The sequence below is a fragment of the Girardinichthys multiradiatus genome, chromosome 20 (genome assembly GCF_021462225.1).
Source record: "Girardinichthys multiradiatus isolate DD_20200921_A chromosome 20, DD_fGirMul_XY1, whole genome shotgun sequence".
NCBI lineage: Eukaryota > Metazoa > Chordata > Actinopteri > Cyprinodontiformes > Goodeidae > Girardinichthys > Girardinichthys multiradiatus.
Window position 1 is genome coordinate 11,454,596 of NC_061812.1, and position 19,731 is coordinate 11,474,326.

At 39.9% G+C, this 19,731-nt stretch overlaps 1 protein-coding gene across 1 annotated transcript in view; it reads right to left on the reverse strand.

Moving 5' to 3' along the window:
* LOC124856613 (immunoglobulin superfamily member 21-like) overlaps positions 1 to 19,731 on the reverse strand; it is a 248,988-nt gene that overhangs the window by 10,824 nt on the left and 218,433 nt on the right. The window contains exons 7-9 of the mRNA XM_047347252.1: positions 5,889 to 5,974; positions 3,838 to 4,030; positions 1,360 to 1,398 (exon numbers count right to left, since the gene is read on the reverse strand). Coding sequence (XP_047203208.1) covers positions 1,360 to 1,398; positions 3,838 to 4,030; positions 5,889 to 5,974 — 318 coding nt within the window. The remainder of the gene's footprint in view (positions 1 to 1,359; positions 1,399 to 3,837; positions 4,031 to 5,888; positions 5,975 to 19,731) is intronic.

Sequence of the window (19,731 nt, forward strand, 5' to 3'; positions counted from 1 at the left end):
CAGTTTTTGAAAATGAGGGAGATGTCTACAGTGCTCAACAGCATTGATTCATTGGACAATTGTGAAGGTATGTGTTTCATTACAATTATATGGGAGAATAACAACAAAGTCTTTCTTGTTCTGAACTGTGACAAAAGAGTGTTTTATAATATCATCAGAATGAAAATTTGTCATATATTTCACAGCACTTTATGAAGGGTTAGCAGAACTCGAGTGAAATCTAACAGTGGTTTTACAATAATAACCGTTTTAGGCTATAACAAGCAGTTGCTTAATATACTGTATTATCTATACTAAAAATGTGTCTGTCTCTACTCCTCTTGTTGGTGGCAGCCTGGTTACACTCATTACAGTTGTATCATGTAAACTCACCACGTTTTCAAATTACTTAGACTCTGTGGGCAAACTGCTCTGTAACACTTTTTGAAAATGCACATGTCTATCTTTTGTCCCACTTTTATAATGGCTGAGGGAGACCAGACTATGTAGGTGCTTAGCATGTGTTGACTGTACAGCCATTTCACAAACAAATGAATGTAGATTACATGGTTTCTGACTTAAAACAAAAATCTAGCTGTGAGTGGGTTTTACAGTATAGCTGGGATGTGGGTAGAAATTAGTTTTACTAATCTAGATAAGCCATTAAAGAGTCTTTTGTAAAAGTTCACTCAGGTTTTCTTACCACTGTACCAGAGCTCTGATTGCTATCTCTATAGGGTCGCACTCTAATTTCCGTCTTGGTGAGTTGTGAAACACTTCATGCTTCAGAGGTCCATCTGTTAAGGCTGAAAACTCTGGTTACTTTTCGAAAGCTGAATGTTTTTTCCACACTAAAGCATGATCTACACTCCTCTTAAGGTCTGAGTGAGTAAAAATCTACATCAAATCAGAGACTGTGAGCTAAGAGGAGAAAATGGAAAAAATAAGGAGGGAATAAAGAATAGGAAATGAAAAAAAAGTAAGACGTTAACAGTAGAGAACGAACAAATAGAAATGGTTGAAGCAGCAAAATACATTGTAGAATGGCACTAGTGGAACAAAAGTGAGCACATGTTAGAGTGGAAAAGGAAAGACAGAAAGATTGAGAAACGGAGAGGCTGTTGTCACATCTCCTCACAATTCCTCACTTTACATATGATAATCTGAGAAGCCAGAAACGGGCCCAACAGTGACATGCACGGTTATTCACTGAAGGGGCCTTTTGGCCACTTATGAACACCGTCTAAGCCTAATTGCTCACAAGCAATTTATATGTGGCAAAGCCTTTTCATAAATTGTACCTTTACTATGCTGTGCCTACTCCATACATGAACACATCCACACATTCAGATTTGTTATCTTGAGGGCTAAAATACTTACTGTTCGGATTCTGCGTGTTTTTCATCATGCTTGGATTTTCTGTTAAAAAGAGAAATGGAACAATCAAATACTGCAGTTGCTATAGAGATACCGAGTACTTCAGTAAAAAGAAGAATGGAATTATTTTTAGAAAATGTGTAGAAGAAAAAAAACAAAGGACAAAAACTGCATTGCATTCTCTGATAAAACTTATTTTTCACTAATGGAGCTAAATTCCAAAGTTGTAGAAGTACACACTAAAAGGCACATCTGTCATTACGAAGACCGAAGCTAGTTAATGGACCTGGGAGCACAAAGCACTGCAACAAAACTACCAGAACACTTTCAAGAACAAGCAAGAGCAATGAAAAACAACTAAGGGCCACCAGGTATGGTAGGAGATTTTGATCATCTACTTTAATAGACTGCATCAACGTCTAACCTGCACAACACACTCTGACAATGTATTTTCAATGTTCTTGCAGGGATAAAGTAATTGCAAAAGAGGCACCGGGAGGGTTTGCAGAGTGTTAATGACCACTCTTTAATTCCACTCTGTGAGCTATTTTTAGATGTTTAACTTTGCATATAAGTAGATGGAAGGTACATGTAAAGCACAATGTGAAAGTACTTTGGTCTCACTTCAGCCACATTAACACAACAGCTCTTTAGAGAAACCTGGTGAAATTAATATGTCTACTGTCAGTGTGCACCCATGTGTTTACCGCACCCAACAAATTTGCTTAAGTATACATATCTGTGCGGGCGTCTGCATCAGAGTAAAGTCTGTGTCTGTTTTTTTGTCGTTGCCAGACTGCATTTGTCCGGACTCATTTTATAGTTTTCTAAGATCATATTATCAGTCAGAGCAGCTAAAGATGCAAATTATCAATATGTAAATTCTGCTTTTAGGTAGAAGGCCTCTAAACAAAGCTGTCAATATGTATTTTTTTATATATATATTTTAGATTGTGTATTTTGAAGACCTGGCAAAGAAAGCAAAGTCTCCAAACATTTCTTCAACCCTAGGGGAGAGAGAAATGTCTCATTTTTAACCCTCGGGGGATAGTGCCAAGGTCACTTAATCACCATTTACTTCCCCTAAGTGTAAGTGGAAGCAATCTACAAGAAGCAGACAGAGAGATGGGCCATACTATGCACGTAGCCAATGACAATGGAGAATGCATCAGGGTGTTAAATAGACTTTAGTGCTCTTCCTAGCAAAATGCCTCCCTAAAGTGACTCTTTACCTTTTACAGTGTGTGATTATTAGACCCACTCAGTAATTTTTGAATTGGCAAGATACTTTAAACTCTGCTCAAATACATTTTTTAGAAAATAAAAAAAAGATACAATTGTTCCCTCTCTTTTCTCTTCCTAGAAGCTACACCTGGCCTGACTCTGTGTCTACCACTGACACCTTTCTGGAGAGGGGCATTGTCCAAGCTTCTGCTGGCAACAACTTAATGCTCACCCTCTACCGATGACCCACGAGGCCCTGTCTTTTAATGTTTAACCGTTTCTCTCTCCTAGACATGGCAATTGACTGAGCTTTTACTGTAACTAATTATTTGTGCTCTCTTTGAGCCAGTTTTCAAGATTAGAGTCTGAAAGTTTATCTGTTCTTTCTTTCTAGATGAAACAACTAAAGGAGCTACATCCACTAACATTTACTTTTCCTTCCCATAGAAAGGACTCCTGGGTCAGTGCTTCTGTATTCTTTTTGTGTCTCTTCTCTGTTCTCTCAAACCCCCAGTCGGTCATGGCAGATGGCCGCTCACACTGAGCCTGGTTCTGCTGGAGGTTTCTTCCTGTTAAAAGGGAGTTTTTCCTCTCCACTGTCACTACATGCATGCTCAGTATGAAGGATTGCTGCAAAGTCAACGCCAGTGACTGTCCACTGTCTCTACATGCTGATCCAGGAGGAGTGAATGCTGCAAGTCACTGACTGGATGCAATCTGCTGGGTTTCCTTAGACAGAAAAACCTTTTATCCAATTTGAATAAATAACTGAATCTGACTGCACTGTTCAATTGTTAGGATTAATTGGAATGTATGTACCTGACTTTTGTGAAGTGCCTTGAGACAACATGTGTTGTGAATTGGCGCTATATAAATAAACTGAATTGAATAGGATAGTCCCTAAATATGTTTGTATGTATGAGCCAATTAAAAAACAATCTCTTATTATTCACACATTCAGTTGCATCAATGATTTATATTTTAATGTGGTCACATGAATCTCAAATAAATTAAGTTTTTATTAAAGTAACTGTACAAAAAGGAAATGAAACTGCATAAGTATGAGCTGTTTTGTTTAACTGCATAATTGTACAATTCTAGATAATTCTTGTGGACACAACTGTAAGATTAAAGAAACGTTCACTATTTTTTATGTTAAATAATTAAACAGAACTGAATGTTATGTCGATTTAAGTGCTAGTGTAGCAAATCCTTCAGACCAGGGCTGGATTATGTTGCAGACGTAAGCATACTTACCAAACACTATGAGACGAGTATGCGTATCTGTGGAACCCAAAGGATTCTGGGCTGTACAGCGATACATAGAGCCATTAAGCTCTGCTGGCACTCTCTCCAGAATCAGCTCCTTCCCCTCACGCTCGGCACTGCCATCCAGTAGGCGGCCTCCCACCCGTGTCCAGGTGAAGAGTGGCTCAGGAAATACCTCATTCTATCAACACCCATTGGAAGATTGAGACAAAACAAAGGGAGGAAGAGAAGAACAAAGATAAAGAAGGCAGCTCAGAGACAGACTGTGAGTCTCATCGAAGAGATTGAAATCAAAGCACACATGAATTATACAGGCTCCGATTCCCCTTAATGCAGTGGGAAGTTAACAACATGCATTAATAATCAATGCTTAACTTTACAACAGCTTTTCCCAGATCCTCTCTGTGCCATGGTTGACCGTGATAAAAAGGTAGTTGGGGCAATTTGTTTTTTTTACAATGCAACAGTACAGCTTACATTTAGATGAGGAATTTTTAGCCATCTGCATTGGTGTGTTCATTATTTGTTTGCATGCATCATAGTTCGAATTCTCACAAAATCGAATTATATTTTATCTTTTAAAAATAAACCTATGCAAATCCATTTTATCTATGAATCCATCCATCCATCCATCCATCCACCCATCGACTGATGATGGGAACTCAGACACTTAGCCATGCTCTAATTCTTCTTCTTTTAAATTTTGAGTTAACCTCAACTTTATTAAAACCTGCTGACATACACCAGGGATTACAGCATTTTTGATAGGAATTCCACTGATTTTTTTTTCAAAAATAGAGGAAAAAATAATTTAAAAAGTACAGCATCAGGGCCGAACTTGGCAAGGAAGAATTTTATCTGAAAGGCTGAATGTAAAGTTATTAGTTATGGCACAAAACTTTATCTACTTGTGAAATTCTAAAACCTACATCCAGTGAAGCATAAGGGAAATATTCTTCTTGATCAGTCTGCATATGTAATGCCCAGGCTGCTGAATGTCCAATGTGGATTTGTTTCACGGCCGAGCCTGTTTGGTACAACCAATCTTGACTCTGCTCAAAGAGATGCTTTAAAAGAATCCCAAGGTCACTAAGCAAACACACACGCATGTATAAATCTGTGCAGCCAATAGCTCAGTGCCCTAAACCAACAACAGTATGGAATATTAATCTCTTCTCATAAAAGAGGAATATAAATCAAACGCGACATCTGACTTGTGATTACTGAACAGTGTTTGGGAAGTCTCAAAGGAGATTTGTCATCTGTGTGTTCTATTTAAGGATTACTCCTATTTTCTTCACCTGACTGGGTTTGGTTAACTGATTTTGGTGTGGCATTACTGTCAAACAGAACATTCCCAGGTCAGTCACACCAGGGGCTATTTAGCAGAGTATGGAAGTGGCACAAAGTCATTTTTATCAATATGGGATAATATGACAGTGACCAAACACATCATGGAGAGATGCAGAGGTGTTTTGTTGGTGATCCTTAAAACACATGAAATAGGGCCTAGTCACACCTAAATAAGATTTTTGTCTTCATTAGATTAAGTTTTATTGCATAAGGTTTTAATCATAAAACAGCAAATAAAGATTTTCTGATATTGTCAACAATTAGTTTATATAAAAAATTGTCATCTTCACCATTTCATTGTTACCATCTTTTTTTAACTGCACACAATGAAAATTAAACACTTTTTCATCTACATCTATCAAACTGCTTGATAGTTACCACACGTCTCACCGTCTGTGGACCTCAGAAAGATTTAAGGCACTTCTGTTTGGTTTCACAGATGATGCAAACAGTTTGATATAAATACAATGTTTGTCTTCATAACCAAGAATCCTGAAATAATAAAATTATAATTTGAAACCCAATTTTGTCAAAATTAAAGTTTTATGAGCATTAGAATGAAAAATATGTATATGCTCAACTTTTTGACTCCTACATTGGAACTCTAAATGGACTTTACTGGCAATGTGCAAAATACTTGCCTATACCAAGTCTGGCCATTTATGTAAAACCCCAGGAAATCCTACCTGGAATCCTTGCACAGAGATGCGGACTGTATCCCCAACCTTTGCCCTAGTGGGGGTCATGAAGAGTTTAGGACCTTTAGGAGCAGCTGAAAGGGGAAGAAAAGGAGACACATATGAGACAAAGGTCATTGTACTGATCATGGAGGACAAATCCTGCTGGACACCAGTTTTGTCACAGGGCGGAGAGAGACAAATACAATTTCCGGTCAATTAAGGTCACTGAGCAAAAGGCCAGGGATCTGCAGGTTATTTTATCAAAAGGACTATGCTGGATTTATTCCCCTTTGGAGAGAAATTGAACTAAATTGAGTAGATACTCATTACTACAGAAGAATGGGAGAGCAATGGGTGGAGCATGGAGAAAGCGAGATAAGGGGCACTAAGAGAGTTATTTCCCTTGACTTGGCATGGACAGCGGCCAAGGATGGCTTTCATTGCCAATAGGTCACAACAGAAATAGGAACAAACAGATTATATAATAATAATGATAATTATGAGGGGGATTATTTCTTATGTACGAAATTTGAGAATAAATATGTGATTTGCATTAAGTTATAAAAATCTGATTTCACAATCCCTAAATTGCACACTACATGGCATCAGGCTATGAATATGTTCTGCACGATTTATAATTAACATTTCCCCTAAAGATAACTAATTTACATTCATTCTGGTTCCAATATTTGAAATCATTGGACCAAAGGACACGTTCAATACAAATCAAACTAAGGACATTTAACCAGAAATACCTGGTAGAACACTTCTGGAGTTCTGCAGTTATGCTACTGTAATACTGTTTCCTATTTTACAATGGATGGTGACATGTTGAAAAACATGTATTTCTGGGTGTAAACGAGAGGAAAATAAAGGATCTCTGAAAGAGAGGCGCACATGGGCTGCATTCATGGCAAATGAGAGCCGTGACACATGCTGGATTTCTTTTTACATGTTCAAAACATTCTGCGGCAGTCTGGCTTATGTTGTGATCATATTGTTAATGCTTCATTGTCAGTGCAGCAAGGTGATGTAAGAGTATTGTTTCTCTATAGCAACATATCTTCCTATGCGACTGAAATGAAGAAGTAGATAAATGAATGTAGATACACAATACAATGATAGGGGTATTAGTTTTGTTTTGTCTTCGTCCTTCAACAATAACAAGCTGAGATGATGGATGAATAAAAATACAGAAATAAACTAGAATTTTCTAACTATTATACTGGCAACAAACTGCTGATTGCAGAAAATGTTTCTATGATTTGTTTTATTAATTTATATTTAGACAATTTACCAAAAGTGGCCAAAATGTCAAAACATAACATGTTCCTCGGTGCAGAATATAAACACCACATCACATCTGGTCTCTGTACAAGTGGAGCAGGAGTTTGGTTCGTATTGCCAACATTAAGTGGGACCTGTTCTCGGTGCATGTTGGACTCCAGCAGGGCTGCACTTTGTCAACTGTCCTGTTCATTATTTCCATGGACAAGATTTCTAGCTGCAGTTAAGGGCCAGAGGGAGTCTGATTTGGAGACCAGTGGATCTCGTTTCTCATTTTCCCAGAGGTGGTTCACAGCCAAGTGCGAAGCGGCAGAGATGAGGAGCAGCCCCTCTACAGGTCCTTCTCAAAAAATTAGCATATTGTGATAAAGTTAATTATTTTCCATAATGTAATGATGAAAATTTGACATTCATATATTTTAGATTCATTGCACACTAACTGAAATATTTCAGGTCTTTTATTGTCTTAATACGGATGATTTTGGCATACAGCTCATGAAAACCCAAAATTCCTATCTCACAAAATTAGCATATTATTAAAAGGGTCTCTAAACGAGCTATGAACCTAATCATCTGAATCAACGAGTTAACTGTAAACACCTGCAAAAGATTCCTGAGGCCTTTAAAACTCCCAGCCTGGTTCATCACTCAAAACCCCAATCATGGGTAAGACTGCCGACCTGACTGCTGTCCAGAAGGCCACTATTGACACCCTCAAGCAAGAGGGTAAGACACAGAAAGAAACTTCTGAACGAATAGGCTGTTCCCAGAGTGCTGTATCAAGGCACCTCAGTGGGAAGTCTGTGGGAAGGAAAAAGTGTGGCAGAAAACGCTGCACAACGAGAAGAGGTGACCGGACCCTGAGGAAGATTGTGGAGAAGGGCCGATTCCAGACCTTGGGGGACCTGCGGAAGCAGTGGACTGAGTCTGGAGTAGAAACATCCAGAGCCACCGTGCACAGACGTGTGCAGGAAATGGGCTACAGGTGCCGCATTCCCCAGACCTGGGCTACAGAGAAGCAGCACTGGACTGTTGCTCAGTGGTCCAAAGTACTTTTTTCGGATGAAAGCAAATTCTGCATGTCATTCAGAAATCAAGGTGCCAGAGTCTGGAGGAAGACTGGGGAGAAGGAAAATGCCAGAAACCCAGTGTCAAGTACCCACAGTCAGTGATGGTCTGGGGTGCTGTGTCAGCTGCTGGTATTGGTCCACTGTGTTTTATCAAGGGCAGGGTCAATGCAGCTAGCTATCAGGAGATTTTGGAGCACTTCATGCTTCCATCTGCTGAAAAGCTTTATGGAGATGAAGATTTCATTTTTTAGCACGATCTGGCACCTGCTCACAGTGCCAAAACCACTGGTAAATGGTTTACTGACCATGGTATCACTGTGCTCAATTGGCCTGCCAACTCTCCTGACCTGAACCCCATAGAGAATCTGTGGGATATTGTGAAGAGAACGTTGAGAGACTCAAGACCCAACACTCTGGATGAGCTAAAGGCCGCTATCGAAGCATCCTGGGCCTCCATAAGACCTCAGCAGTGCCACAGGCTGATTGCCTCCATGCCACGCCGCATTGAAGCAGTCATTTCTGCAAAAGGATTCCCGACCAAGTATTGAGTGCATAACTGTACATGATTATTTGAAGGTTGACGTTGTTTGTATTAAAAACACTTTTCTTTTATTGGTCGGATGAAATATGCTAATTTTGTGAGATAGGAATTTTGGGTTTTCATGAGCTGTATGCCAAAATCATCCGTATTAAGACAATAAAAGACCTGAAATATTTCAGTTAGTGTGCAATGAATCTAAAATATATGAATGTTAAATTTTCATCATTACATTATAGAAAATAATGAACTTTGTCACAATATGCTAATTTTTTGAGAAGGACCTGTAAGTCCGAGGACATGGACTTGATGGAAAACATGATGGCTTGCCCTCTCCGGATTGGAGGATGGTTCCTGCCGCAAGTGGAGGAGTTCAAGTACCTCGGGGTCTTGTTCATGAGTGAGGGGAGAATGGAGCGGGAGATTGACAGATGGATCATGTGGCCACCGCATTAATGTGGACGCTGCCCTGGTCCGTTGTGTTGAAGAGAGAGCTGAGCTAAAAAGGCAAAGCTCAAATGTGGGGCCTATTTCCTCCCCTCCAAACTACCTGCCGGTGGTTGATGTCTCTGCCTGCTGGTGCACTTTTAGTTCTCGGTGTCCGGGGCTGGGTGTTTTGGTGTGTGCCGGCTCACTCCTGGGGGCTACTTGCCGGGGCATGGACCCCTGGGCTCTGTTGGGCCTCTGCTTGCGGATATGTCCCGGGGTCTCAGGTCTCTGGGTCCATGGCTGGATCTGCTCGGGCGTAGACAGCTGCCAGCGGTGCTTGTGGCCTTGTCGCTGCAGCTCCCTGGGGTTTCTGCACTGTGGCTGCTGGGTGGTTCCCCTGGGAGTCTCCCCTGCTCTTCTCTGTGGGGGTTACGGTACTCCTGGTGGTGGTTCTCCTGGGGTTTCTGTGCTCTGAGGGGCCTTTGGATGTCTAAGGCTCGGATCTCCTCCAAATTTGTCCCAGGTCCAGTGGGGCAGGTCTGTGGCTCCTCACACTCAATACTGCATATTTGTATGGAGAAACCTTGTATACACAACTGCGCTCACATTCAGATCCACAGGTGTTTAGATTCAAGTGTTAACAGATACACAAATGTTCTATATTGAGCCGCATTCATCACTAAATACATCTTGCATTCCTAAGTACCGTGCACTTTTTGATAAAAAAAGCTGTTAATATGAATGTTTCTGCCGGTGTAGAAACAAGCAGGGTGTTATCTTGTTGTTATGATTTGGGGTTGTTTGGTTTTTGGTTTCAGGTTTTTTCTTTATATGTTTTTCACAATTAAGGTTTTGAATCGTTCTTTTGTTTATTATTATTATTCTTAGATTTTGAATCATGTTTCTGTTTGTTTTCCTGGTTATGCTTTAGTTTTTGTATTCATGTTTTGCTTAGTTGTGTACTTGGATTGGGGTTCTGGTTATGCTTTGGTTTCATGTTTTTGTAGTTAGTTAGTTTTTCTATTTGTTTGTATCCTTGAAGTTCTGTTTTGCCCCTGTCATGTTGTGTTCTGTCTGTTAATTACCTTTATCGGTTCACCTGCTCCAAGCTAATCTGTCTCCTTGCTCCACCTGGTTTACTCTCCATATATACACTCCTGTTCAGTTATTCATCGCAGAAACATTTCTCAAATCATGCCTTATGCCAAGCCTGTCAGTTTATTCTTTTGTTCCTGCCTCTTCTGAGAGTGAGTTTTTGTTTTATATTAAATTGTTTTTCACTTACGCTGCCTGCTCATCTGCATTCTGGGGTTCTATCTCGCAAGCCCTAACACTTGTATTCTCTTCATCCTTCTTTCTCTCCTCCATTCTTTTCTCCTTCTCTCCCCTTTTCCTTTTTGCGCCACCCCTCTCTCTTTCATGCTTCTTATTTTTTTCCTTTTCTTTCTGTCTCGATGTCCGTAACAGTTGAAATAATCCCAAAGCAGTTTCTAATAAAGTTTATTTTATTAATATCAAGCAGAGCTTTAAAGCATTAGCTGCAATGCTCCACTAGTGAAAGTAAATCTGTTGGGCTTTTTCTTGGCACTCAGACCATAATTCTGAGTGCTACTCTGCCAGACAGGACACGGTTAAAAACACACAAAAAAAGCAAAGCTCTCTATTTACTGGTCAATCTATGTTGCTACCCTCAGATATGGGCATGGACTTTAGGCCATGACTGAAAGAACAAGATCCTGGATACAAGCGGCTGAAATGAGCTTCCTCTGTAGGTTGGCTGGGCACTCCCTTAGAGATAGGACGAGGAGCTCAGCTGTCCAAGAGGAGCTCGGAGTAGAAGCACTGCTCCTCCACATCGAGAGGAGTCAGCTGAGGTGGCTCGGGCATATGTTTCAGATGCACCCTAGACGCCTCCCTCAGGAGGTGTTCCGGGCACGTCCCACCGGGAGAGGGCCTAGAGGACAGCCCAGAACACGATGCAAGGACTATGTCTCTTGGCTGGGACGTAAATTCAAATTAAACAATTAAATAATACCAACACACCATTATTACATCTCTTTACTTATACACATCTACAACATTCAAACAGCCTTAGTTGGTGAACATGTATGAAAAAAGGTGTAGGAAGTAAATTTGATTTAATCTTATGCCGTCTCCATCATTTAATCTTAATCGTGGATAATTTTTATGTTTCTTGTTTGTTTTGTGAGCAGGCCAATCCTCATCTAATAAATACAAAATACATATACAGGTCCTTCTCAAAAAATTAGCATATTGTGATAAAGTTAATTATTTTCCATAATGTAATGATGAAAATTTGACATTCATATATTTTAGATTCATTGCACACTAACTGAAATATTTCAGGTCTTTTATTGTCTTAATACGGATGATTTTGGCATACAGCTCATGAAAACCCAAAATTCCTATCTCACAAAATTAGCATATTATTAAAAGGGTCTCTAAACGAGCTATGAACCTAATCATCTGAATCAACGAGTTAACTGTAAACACCTGCAAAAGATTCCTGAGGCCTTTAAAACTCCCAGCCTGGTTCATCACTCAAAACCCCAATCATGGGTAAGACTGCCGACCTGACTGCTGTCCAGAAGGCCACTATTGACACCCTCAAGCAAGAGGGTAAGACACAGAAAGAAACTTCTGAACGAATAGGCTGTTCCCAGAGTGCTGTATCAAGGCACCTCAGTGGGAAGTCTGTGGGAAGGAAAAAGTGTGGCAGAAAACGCTGCACAACGAGAAGAGGTGACCGGACCCTGAGGAAGATTGTGGAGAAGGGCCGATTCCAGACCTTGGGGGACCTGCGGAAGCAGTGGACTGAGTCTGGAGTAGAAACATCCAGAGCCACCGTGCACAGACGTGTGCAGGAAATGGGCTACAGGTGCCGCATTCCCCAGACCTGGGCTACAGAGAAGCAGCACTGGACTGTTGCTCAGTGGTCCAAAGTACTTTTTTCGGATGAAAGCAAATTCTGCATGTCATTCAGAAATCAAGGTGCCAGAGTCTGGAGGAAGACTGGGGAGAAGGAAAATGCCAGAAACCCAGTGTCAAGTACCCACAGTCAGTGATGGTCTGGGGTGCTGTGTCAGCTGCTGGTATTGGTCCACTGTGTTTTATCAAGGGCAGGGTCAATGCAGCTAGCTATCAGGAGATTTTGGAGCACTTCATGCTTCCATCTGCTGAAAAGCTTTATGGAGATGAAGATTTCATTTTTTAGCACGATCTGGCACCTGCTCACAGTGCCAAAACCACTGGTAAATGGTTTACTGACCATGGTATCACTGTGCTCAATTGGCCTGCCAACTCTCCTGACCTGAACCCCATAGAGAATCTGTGGGATATTGTGAAGAGAACGTTGAGAGACTCAAGACCCAACACTCTGGATGAGCTAAAGGCCGCTATCGAAGCATCCTGGGCCTCCATAAGACCTCAGCAGTGCCACAGGCTGATTGCCTCCATGCCACGCCGCATTGAAGCAGTCATTTCTGCAAAAGGATTCCCGACCAAGTATTGAGTGCATAACTGTACATGATTATTTGAAGGTTGACGTTGTTTGTATTAAAAACACTTTTCTTTTATTGGTCGGATGAAATATGCTAATTTTGTGAGATAGGAATTTTGGGTTTTCATGAGCTGTATGCCAAAATCATCCGTATTAAGACAATAAAAGACCTGAAATATTTCAGTTAGTGTGCAATGAATCTAAAATATATGAATGTTAAATTTTCATCATTACATTATAGAAAATAATGAACTTTGTCACAATATGCTAATTTTTTGAGAAGGACCTGTAAAAACAGGACCAGGAGAAGTGAAGAAGGTCCAAATACCCACCAAAAGCAGACACACACACACACACACACACACATCCATGTTTTACTATCTTTATGAGGACTTTTCATCGACTTCCATTGACTTCCGTTCATTTTCATTCATTTCTATGGCCTAATCCTAACACTACCCCTACCCTAGCCGTTACGAGTGCATACCTAACCCTAACCCAAACCTAACCTCATTTCACACCTTAGTCCTAACCTAACCCCTAACCCAAGAACAGCATTTAAAAAAGTGAGGACCAGGAAGATGTTCTCACTTTGCTGGTAAAATATGAAAAATGGTTCTCACTCAGCAGCAAGTAAAAGAACACACACACACACACACACACACACACACACATATCAGCAATGTATACTTACCAGTTCCGTTCACCTACCCTCTTTCTCCTTAAACCCTTGGGATAATAACCAGTTTGAGCCTTTTCTTAAGCAGACTCATGCTTGGAGTTTGCTTCAGCTTTTTGTTAAATTTATTCCAGCAGAGCTTTCAATCAATCACCACTCCTAAAAACATAATTTCAGTAACTCTCTCCAAATTCACATCTTCTATTACAATTTGTAAATCTCTATTACTTTTATAATTCCCATACAATATAAAGTTGTTTTTATCTAAATGTAGTAATAATTTATCTACATCCAGATAATTCTTTTTGACTGACTGAACATTTTTGACTGACTGAACATAGACTGTTCTCACAAATTGTTGCTTGTTGATTAGCTAGTCTCCCCCCAATAACGCTCCAACTAACATTTCATAATTTAATAAAATGCTTTATTGACATCAATGAATACACCAAATGTATTTGTCTAAGGAGCTGGTGACTCCAAATAATTAAAGGACTGCCATTGTTGTGGATTGTCAGATTAGTTTATGTTTACTAATAAATCTATCCAAATAATTTTTACAAATTTCTAACAAATTATTTTTCCATACTTTTGGAAAATTGTAGGAGTAAAGAAACAGGCCTGTAATTTGTTTTATATAGTGGAATGATTTTTACTTTTTTCAATATTTCTGGAAATTTAACCATATAGAAATGACAGATTACAGATGTATGCCAGCAGTTGAATAATTCCCTCAATCACCTCCTTAACTATTATATCGATGCTATCGTATTTTTTTCTTCCATTGCTGTGACAAACATTGAAAAGGAATTTTTACTGATTAAAAATATTTATTACAATTATGACCCGCAACTTTGTATATTCAAAATGATCATCATAATATGTAAAATAATGAGGATGACTGATTTGTCTAAAGCTGCTGTTAATAACACAATTTAATATATTCCAGATGCTTTTGATATCATTTTTATTTCTGTCTAACAATTTACTGCAGTATTCCTGTTTAGATAAAATAACAGTTAACTTGTTCTTGTATGTTTTTATATCTATCCTCAGCTTTCTATTTGTTTCTATAAAGTGAAGTCATTTTTTTTATATCTTTATGAGTGTATGTTTTAATTTTACAATTTTTGTCATAGAATAATAATATATATAAAACAAATCATAAGCTTTATTAGTGCCAGCTTTAAATACTGACTCCCACTGATATCAATTAATTAATTAATAATCCACTTGTTTTGCTATCTATGAGATTTGTAAATATGTTTCTATTGATGCTGCACTGTTAGATGTAAATTGTCTTGCTCTAGTGATGTTGGGTAAAAGACTGACTGTACATGGTACTAATAAACTCGTCAGTAGGTTTGTGACTGTTTGAATTAAGCAGATCAATATTAAAATTCTTCAGATTCCACAGTTGAAAAACACCTTCTGGGTTGCAGCTGTGTGTTTCCTCAAACTATTCTCTAAAGATTTCCATATTAGAATCTGGTGCTCTATATATGCAACTAACAATTAAATTTTTCTACCTATATATATTCAACTGGTAAACACTGCATCTATCATCACTTTTGTCATGTTATCCACTATTTTATATTTAAGATTTCTACCTAGAAACACAGCTACTCCTCTGATTTTCTCCACTCTGTTGACATAATTGAATTCATAACCATGTAGTTCAAAATCAGTCCTTTTTTCAGAGCTGATCCAGGTTTCAGAGATTGTAATGATGTTGGAGGGTTATCAATGATATCCAGAAAATATTATCTTGATCCACTTCCTTTTTCCTTTCCTGACCATAATCAATATAGTGAATGTCTTTAGCTGCAGATCAACAGCAAGAGCAGTTGAGGGTGTTAGTGTTGTGTCCATACTGATGAAGAATGAATACTTATAATTTGTATCAGGTTGTGTGTCACCTGTGCTCCCATTTGTCCCACTTTTTCAGCAATGTCACGTATGACCAAAACTTTCGCCTATTATGGAGCTAAATTGGGGCCATAAAGTTTGTTCAAAACAAAAAAATTTGAAGTTGTCGATTTTATTCAGAAAATCCAACGTATCACAGCAAGACGGTCCATGTCATGCTATTTCTGTAAACCTCTCAGGTATCAACATTGAATGTGTCTGTTTCTCTCTCTCTCTCTCTCTCTCTCTCCAAATATATATATATATATATATATATATATATATATATATATATATATATATATATACAGGGGTTGGACAATGAAACTGAAACACCTGGTTTTAGACCACAATAATTTATTATTATGGTGTAGGGCCTCCTTTTGCGGCCAATACAGCGTCAATTCGTCTTGGGAATGACATATACAAGTCCTGCACAGTGGTCAGAGGGCTTTTAAGCCATTCTTCTTGCAGGATAGTGGCCAGGTCACTACATGATACTGGTGGAGGAAAACGTTTCCTGACTCGCTCCTCCAAAACACCCCAAAGTGGCTCAATAATATTTAGATCTGGTGACTGTGCAGGCCATGGGAGATGTTCAACTTCACTTTCATGTTCATCAAACCAATCTTTCACCAGTCTTGCTGTGTGTATTGGTGCATTGTCATCCTGATACACGGCACCGCCTTCAGGATACAATGTTTGAACCATTGGATGCACATGGTCCTCAAGAATGGTTTGGTAGTCCTTGGCAGTGACGCGCCCATCTAGCACAAGTATTGGTCCAAGGGAATGCCATGATATGGCAGCCCAAACCATCACTGATCCACCCCATGCTTCACTCTGGGCATGCAACAGTCTGGGTGGTACGCTTCTTTGGGGCTTCTCCACACCGTAACTCTCCCGGATGTGGGGAAAACAGTACAGGTGGACTCATCAGAGAACAATACATGTTTCACATTGTCCACAGCCCAAGATTTGCGCTCCTTGCACCATTGAAACCGACGTTTGGCATTGGCATGAGTGACCAAAGGTTTGGCTATAGCAGCCCGGCCGTGTATATTGACCCTGTGGAGCTCCCGACGGACAGTTCTGGTGGAAACAGGAGAGTTGAGGTGCACATTTAATTCTGCCGTGATTTGGGCAGCCGTGGTTTTATGTTTTTTGGATACAATCCGGGTTAGCACCCAAACATCCCTTTCAGACAGCTTCCTCTTGCGTCCACAGTTAATCCTGTTGGATGTGGTTCGTTCTTCTTGGTGGTATGCTGACATTACCCTGGATACCGTGGCTCTAAATACATCACAAAGACTTGCTGTCTTGGTCACAGATGCACCAGCAAGACGTGCACCAACAATTTGTCCTCTTTTGAACTCTGGTATGTCACACATAATGTTGTGTGCATTTCAATATTTTGAACAAAACTGTGCTCTTACCCTACTAATTGAACCTTCACACTCTGCTCTTACTGGTGCAATGTGCAATCAATGAAGACTGGCTACCAGGCTGGTCCAATTTAGCCATGAAACCTCCCACACTAAAATGACAGGTGTTTCATATATATATATATATATATATATATATATATATGTTTCCCTGTGCAGTAAAATGCCAACCATCCTTTTTATTATTACCTGATCACTGCTAGCGCCTGCAGATGAAGACGAGTGCCAGTACATCGCCTGGGCTTTCCAGGCTATGTTGATGTTCTGCTTGGTCAGGTGCTTGGTCATGAAGACATCTGACTCTTCAGTAACCTGCCTTTTTTAACAGAGCAGTCTTATGTTTTCTGGAGTCTTATGTTTTATGACCCACCATCATCTCATAATGATGTTGTTTCCTCTTTTCCAAAGTGGTTGGCAAGCCTCAACAGTGTCATGGTCCAACATTATCCCCTTGCTCCAGAGAACGAAAATGTCCTGTTTCTCCATGGGGGGAGATAATTCAGCTGAAAGCTAACCCCGCCACCACACAGGTAGAAGAATGAGCTTTAGGTGGAGTCCGCTGATGATCACATTAAAATCCTCTAAGGCCTGAATCTTCTTGGGTCCCATTCTCTTGTAACTATTTCAGATTTTCTTTATTAATAAAGCCATTTTTTTTTTCAAGCCAGTGCACAAACTTGACAGAGCATACACACCAATGCCAATACAAAGCAACTGGAAACAGTTCCGACGCAACTGGAAACACATTATGGTCAGACGTTTACATACACTCATCAATGGTAGGAATACTATGTTATTTTGACCATTTTATCATTTATTTTAACTATCTTCTTCAAGGTGGAAAGACAACTGAACATACAATTACAAAGTTTGCAAAAACCATGGTATTCAAGGTGGTATTCATGGTAGATTTTCTCTCATCTACAACTGGATATACAGGTTCAAATACTATATGCACAAACCCCAACGTAAATTATGTCCCTTAGCAAAAAAATAAATGCCTTTTCTCACCATTAACAAGATCCTGGCATTATCATGGCTGGACATTTGACCAATGGTAGAATTTACTTTTAATTGAGATCAGGTTGGGGATACTCCTTAATGGTTTTTGCAAGTCTCTATATGTTTTAGAACATTCTCCGCTTGAAACACTCAAGTGTGTCAAAGTTCTCTGTATGTCTGTCTGTGTACCTGACATTTAAACAGCTAAATATATGATGTGCAGTTAAAGGGCAATTGAGACACATGCGCACACCCACACAAACAAACACACGCACCCACACACACTCCCACACATGTTAACCAATCAGTACAAACTGAAGTAATTTCCAGTTTTTTAAAGATTTATGTAAAAAAACAAAAAAAAACATCAATCAAAACCAATGAAACCACATCCATCATAGGGTCACTGTGTCATATCTAAGTATTCCATCTCCTTTAAAGATGAATGGGATTTCACAAGCTAAAATTGCCATGGCAGTGGGAAGCACTGCCTTCCCACCTCCTACACACTTACAGAGAGGTATTTTTAAATAGTGGTGTCATGCAGTCACAGCACTTGCAAGGCATATGGCCGGTAGATGATGGCCAATTTCTGGGATTTGCTCCAGCAGTGACAGTTGGTGTCCTACGTCACTGCTTTTGATTACGGCAGCATGAGTATGATGGACACAGACTCTCTCGGGTGAAGACATGACAAGGGAAATGAGCCACGGTCCAATGACACCACCTCCTAAGGCTCAAATTCTTCTCCTTGCAAAAGAGAACTGTTTTCACTTCAGGAGAGGTCGAAGAACAAACATGCCTCCCAGAAAAACCACTGTGCATTCTGTATCAGGTGTGCTGTAGAGCCAAGGCAAAAAATCAACAGGTCTGCCCAGCTGCACAACAGACAGGGGAACCTGTCGTGTTAGCTAGGTGACTGGATCTGTTGAAAAAGAGAAGCTACGGAGGCAGGCAACTAAATTTAAAAGACCAGGCTGACTGTTGGATAATTTATTAAATCAAACCCTGAGTTATTTCAGTGACAGACTCAACAAATGTGCTATTCTTAGAAACCCTATGCTATACAGGTCCTTCTCAAAATATTAGCATATTGTGATAAAGTTCATTATTTTCCATAATGTCATGATGAAAATTTAACATTCATATATTTTAGATTCATTGCAGACCAACTGAAATATTTCAGGTCTTTTATTGTCTTAATACGGATGATTTTGGCATACAGCTCATGAAAACCCAAAATTCCTATCTCACAAAATTAGCATATTTCATCGGACCAATAAAAGAAAAGTGTTTTTAATACAAAAAACGTCATCCTTCAAATAATCATGTACAGTTATGCACTCAATCCTTTTGCAGAAATGACTGCTTCAATGCGGCGTGGCATGGAGGCAATCAGCCTGTGGCACTGCTGAGGTCTTATGGAGGCCCAGGATGCTTCGATAGCGGCCTTTAGCTCATCCAGAGTGTTGGGTCTTGAGTCTCTCAACGTTCTCTTCACAATATCCCACAGATTCTCTATGGGGTTCAGGTCAGGAGAGTTGGCAGGCCAATTGAGCACAATGATACCATGGTCAGTAAACCATTTACCAGTGGTTTTGGCACTGTGAGCAGGTGTCAGGTCGTGCTGAAAAATGAAATCTTCATCTCCATAAAGCTTTTCAGTAGATGGAAGCATGAAGTGCTCCAAAATCTCCTGATAGCTAGCTGCATTGACCCTGCCCTTGATAAAACACAGTGGACCAACACCAGCAGCTGACACGGCACCCCAGATCATCACTGACTGTGGGTACTTGACACTGGACTTCTGGCATTTTGGCATTTCCTTCTCCCCAGTCTTCCTCCAGACTCTGGCACCTTGATTTCCGAATGATATGCAGAATTTGCTTTCATCCGAAAAAAGTACTTTGGACCACTGAACAACAGTCCAGTGCTGCTTCTCTGTAGCCCAGGTCAGGCGCTTCTGCTGCT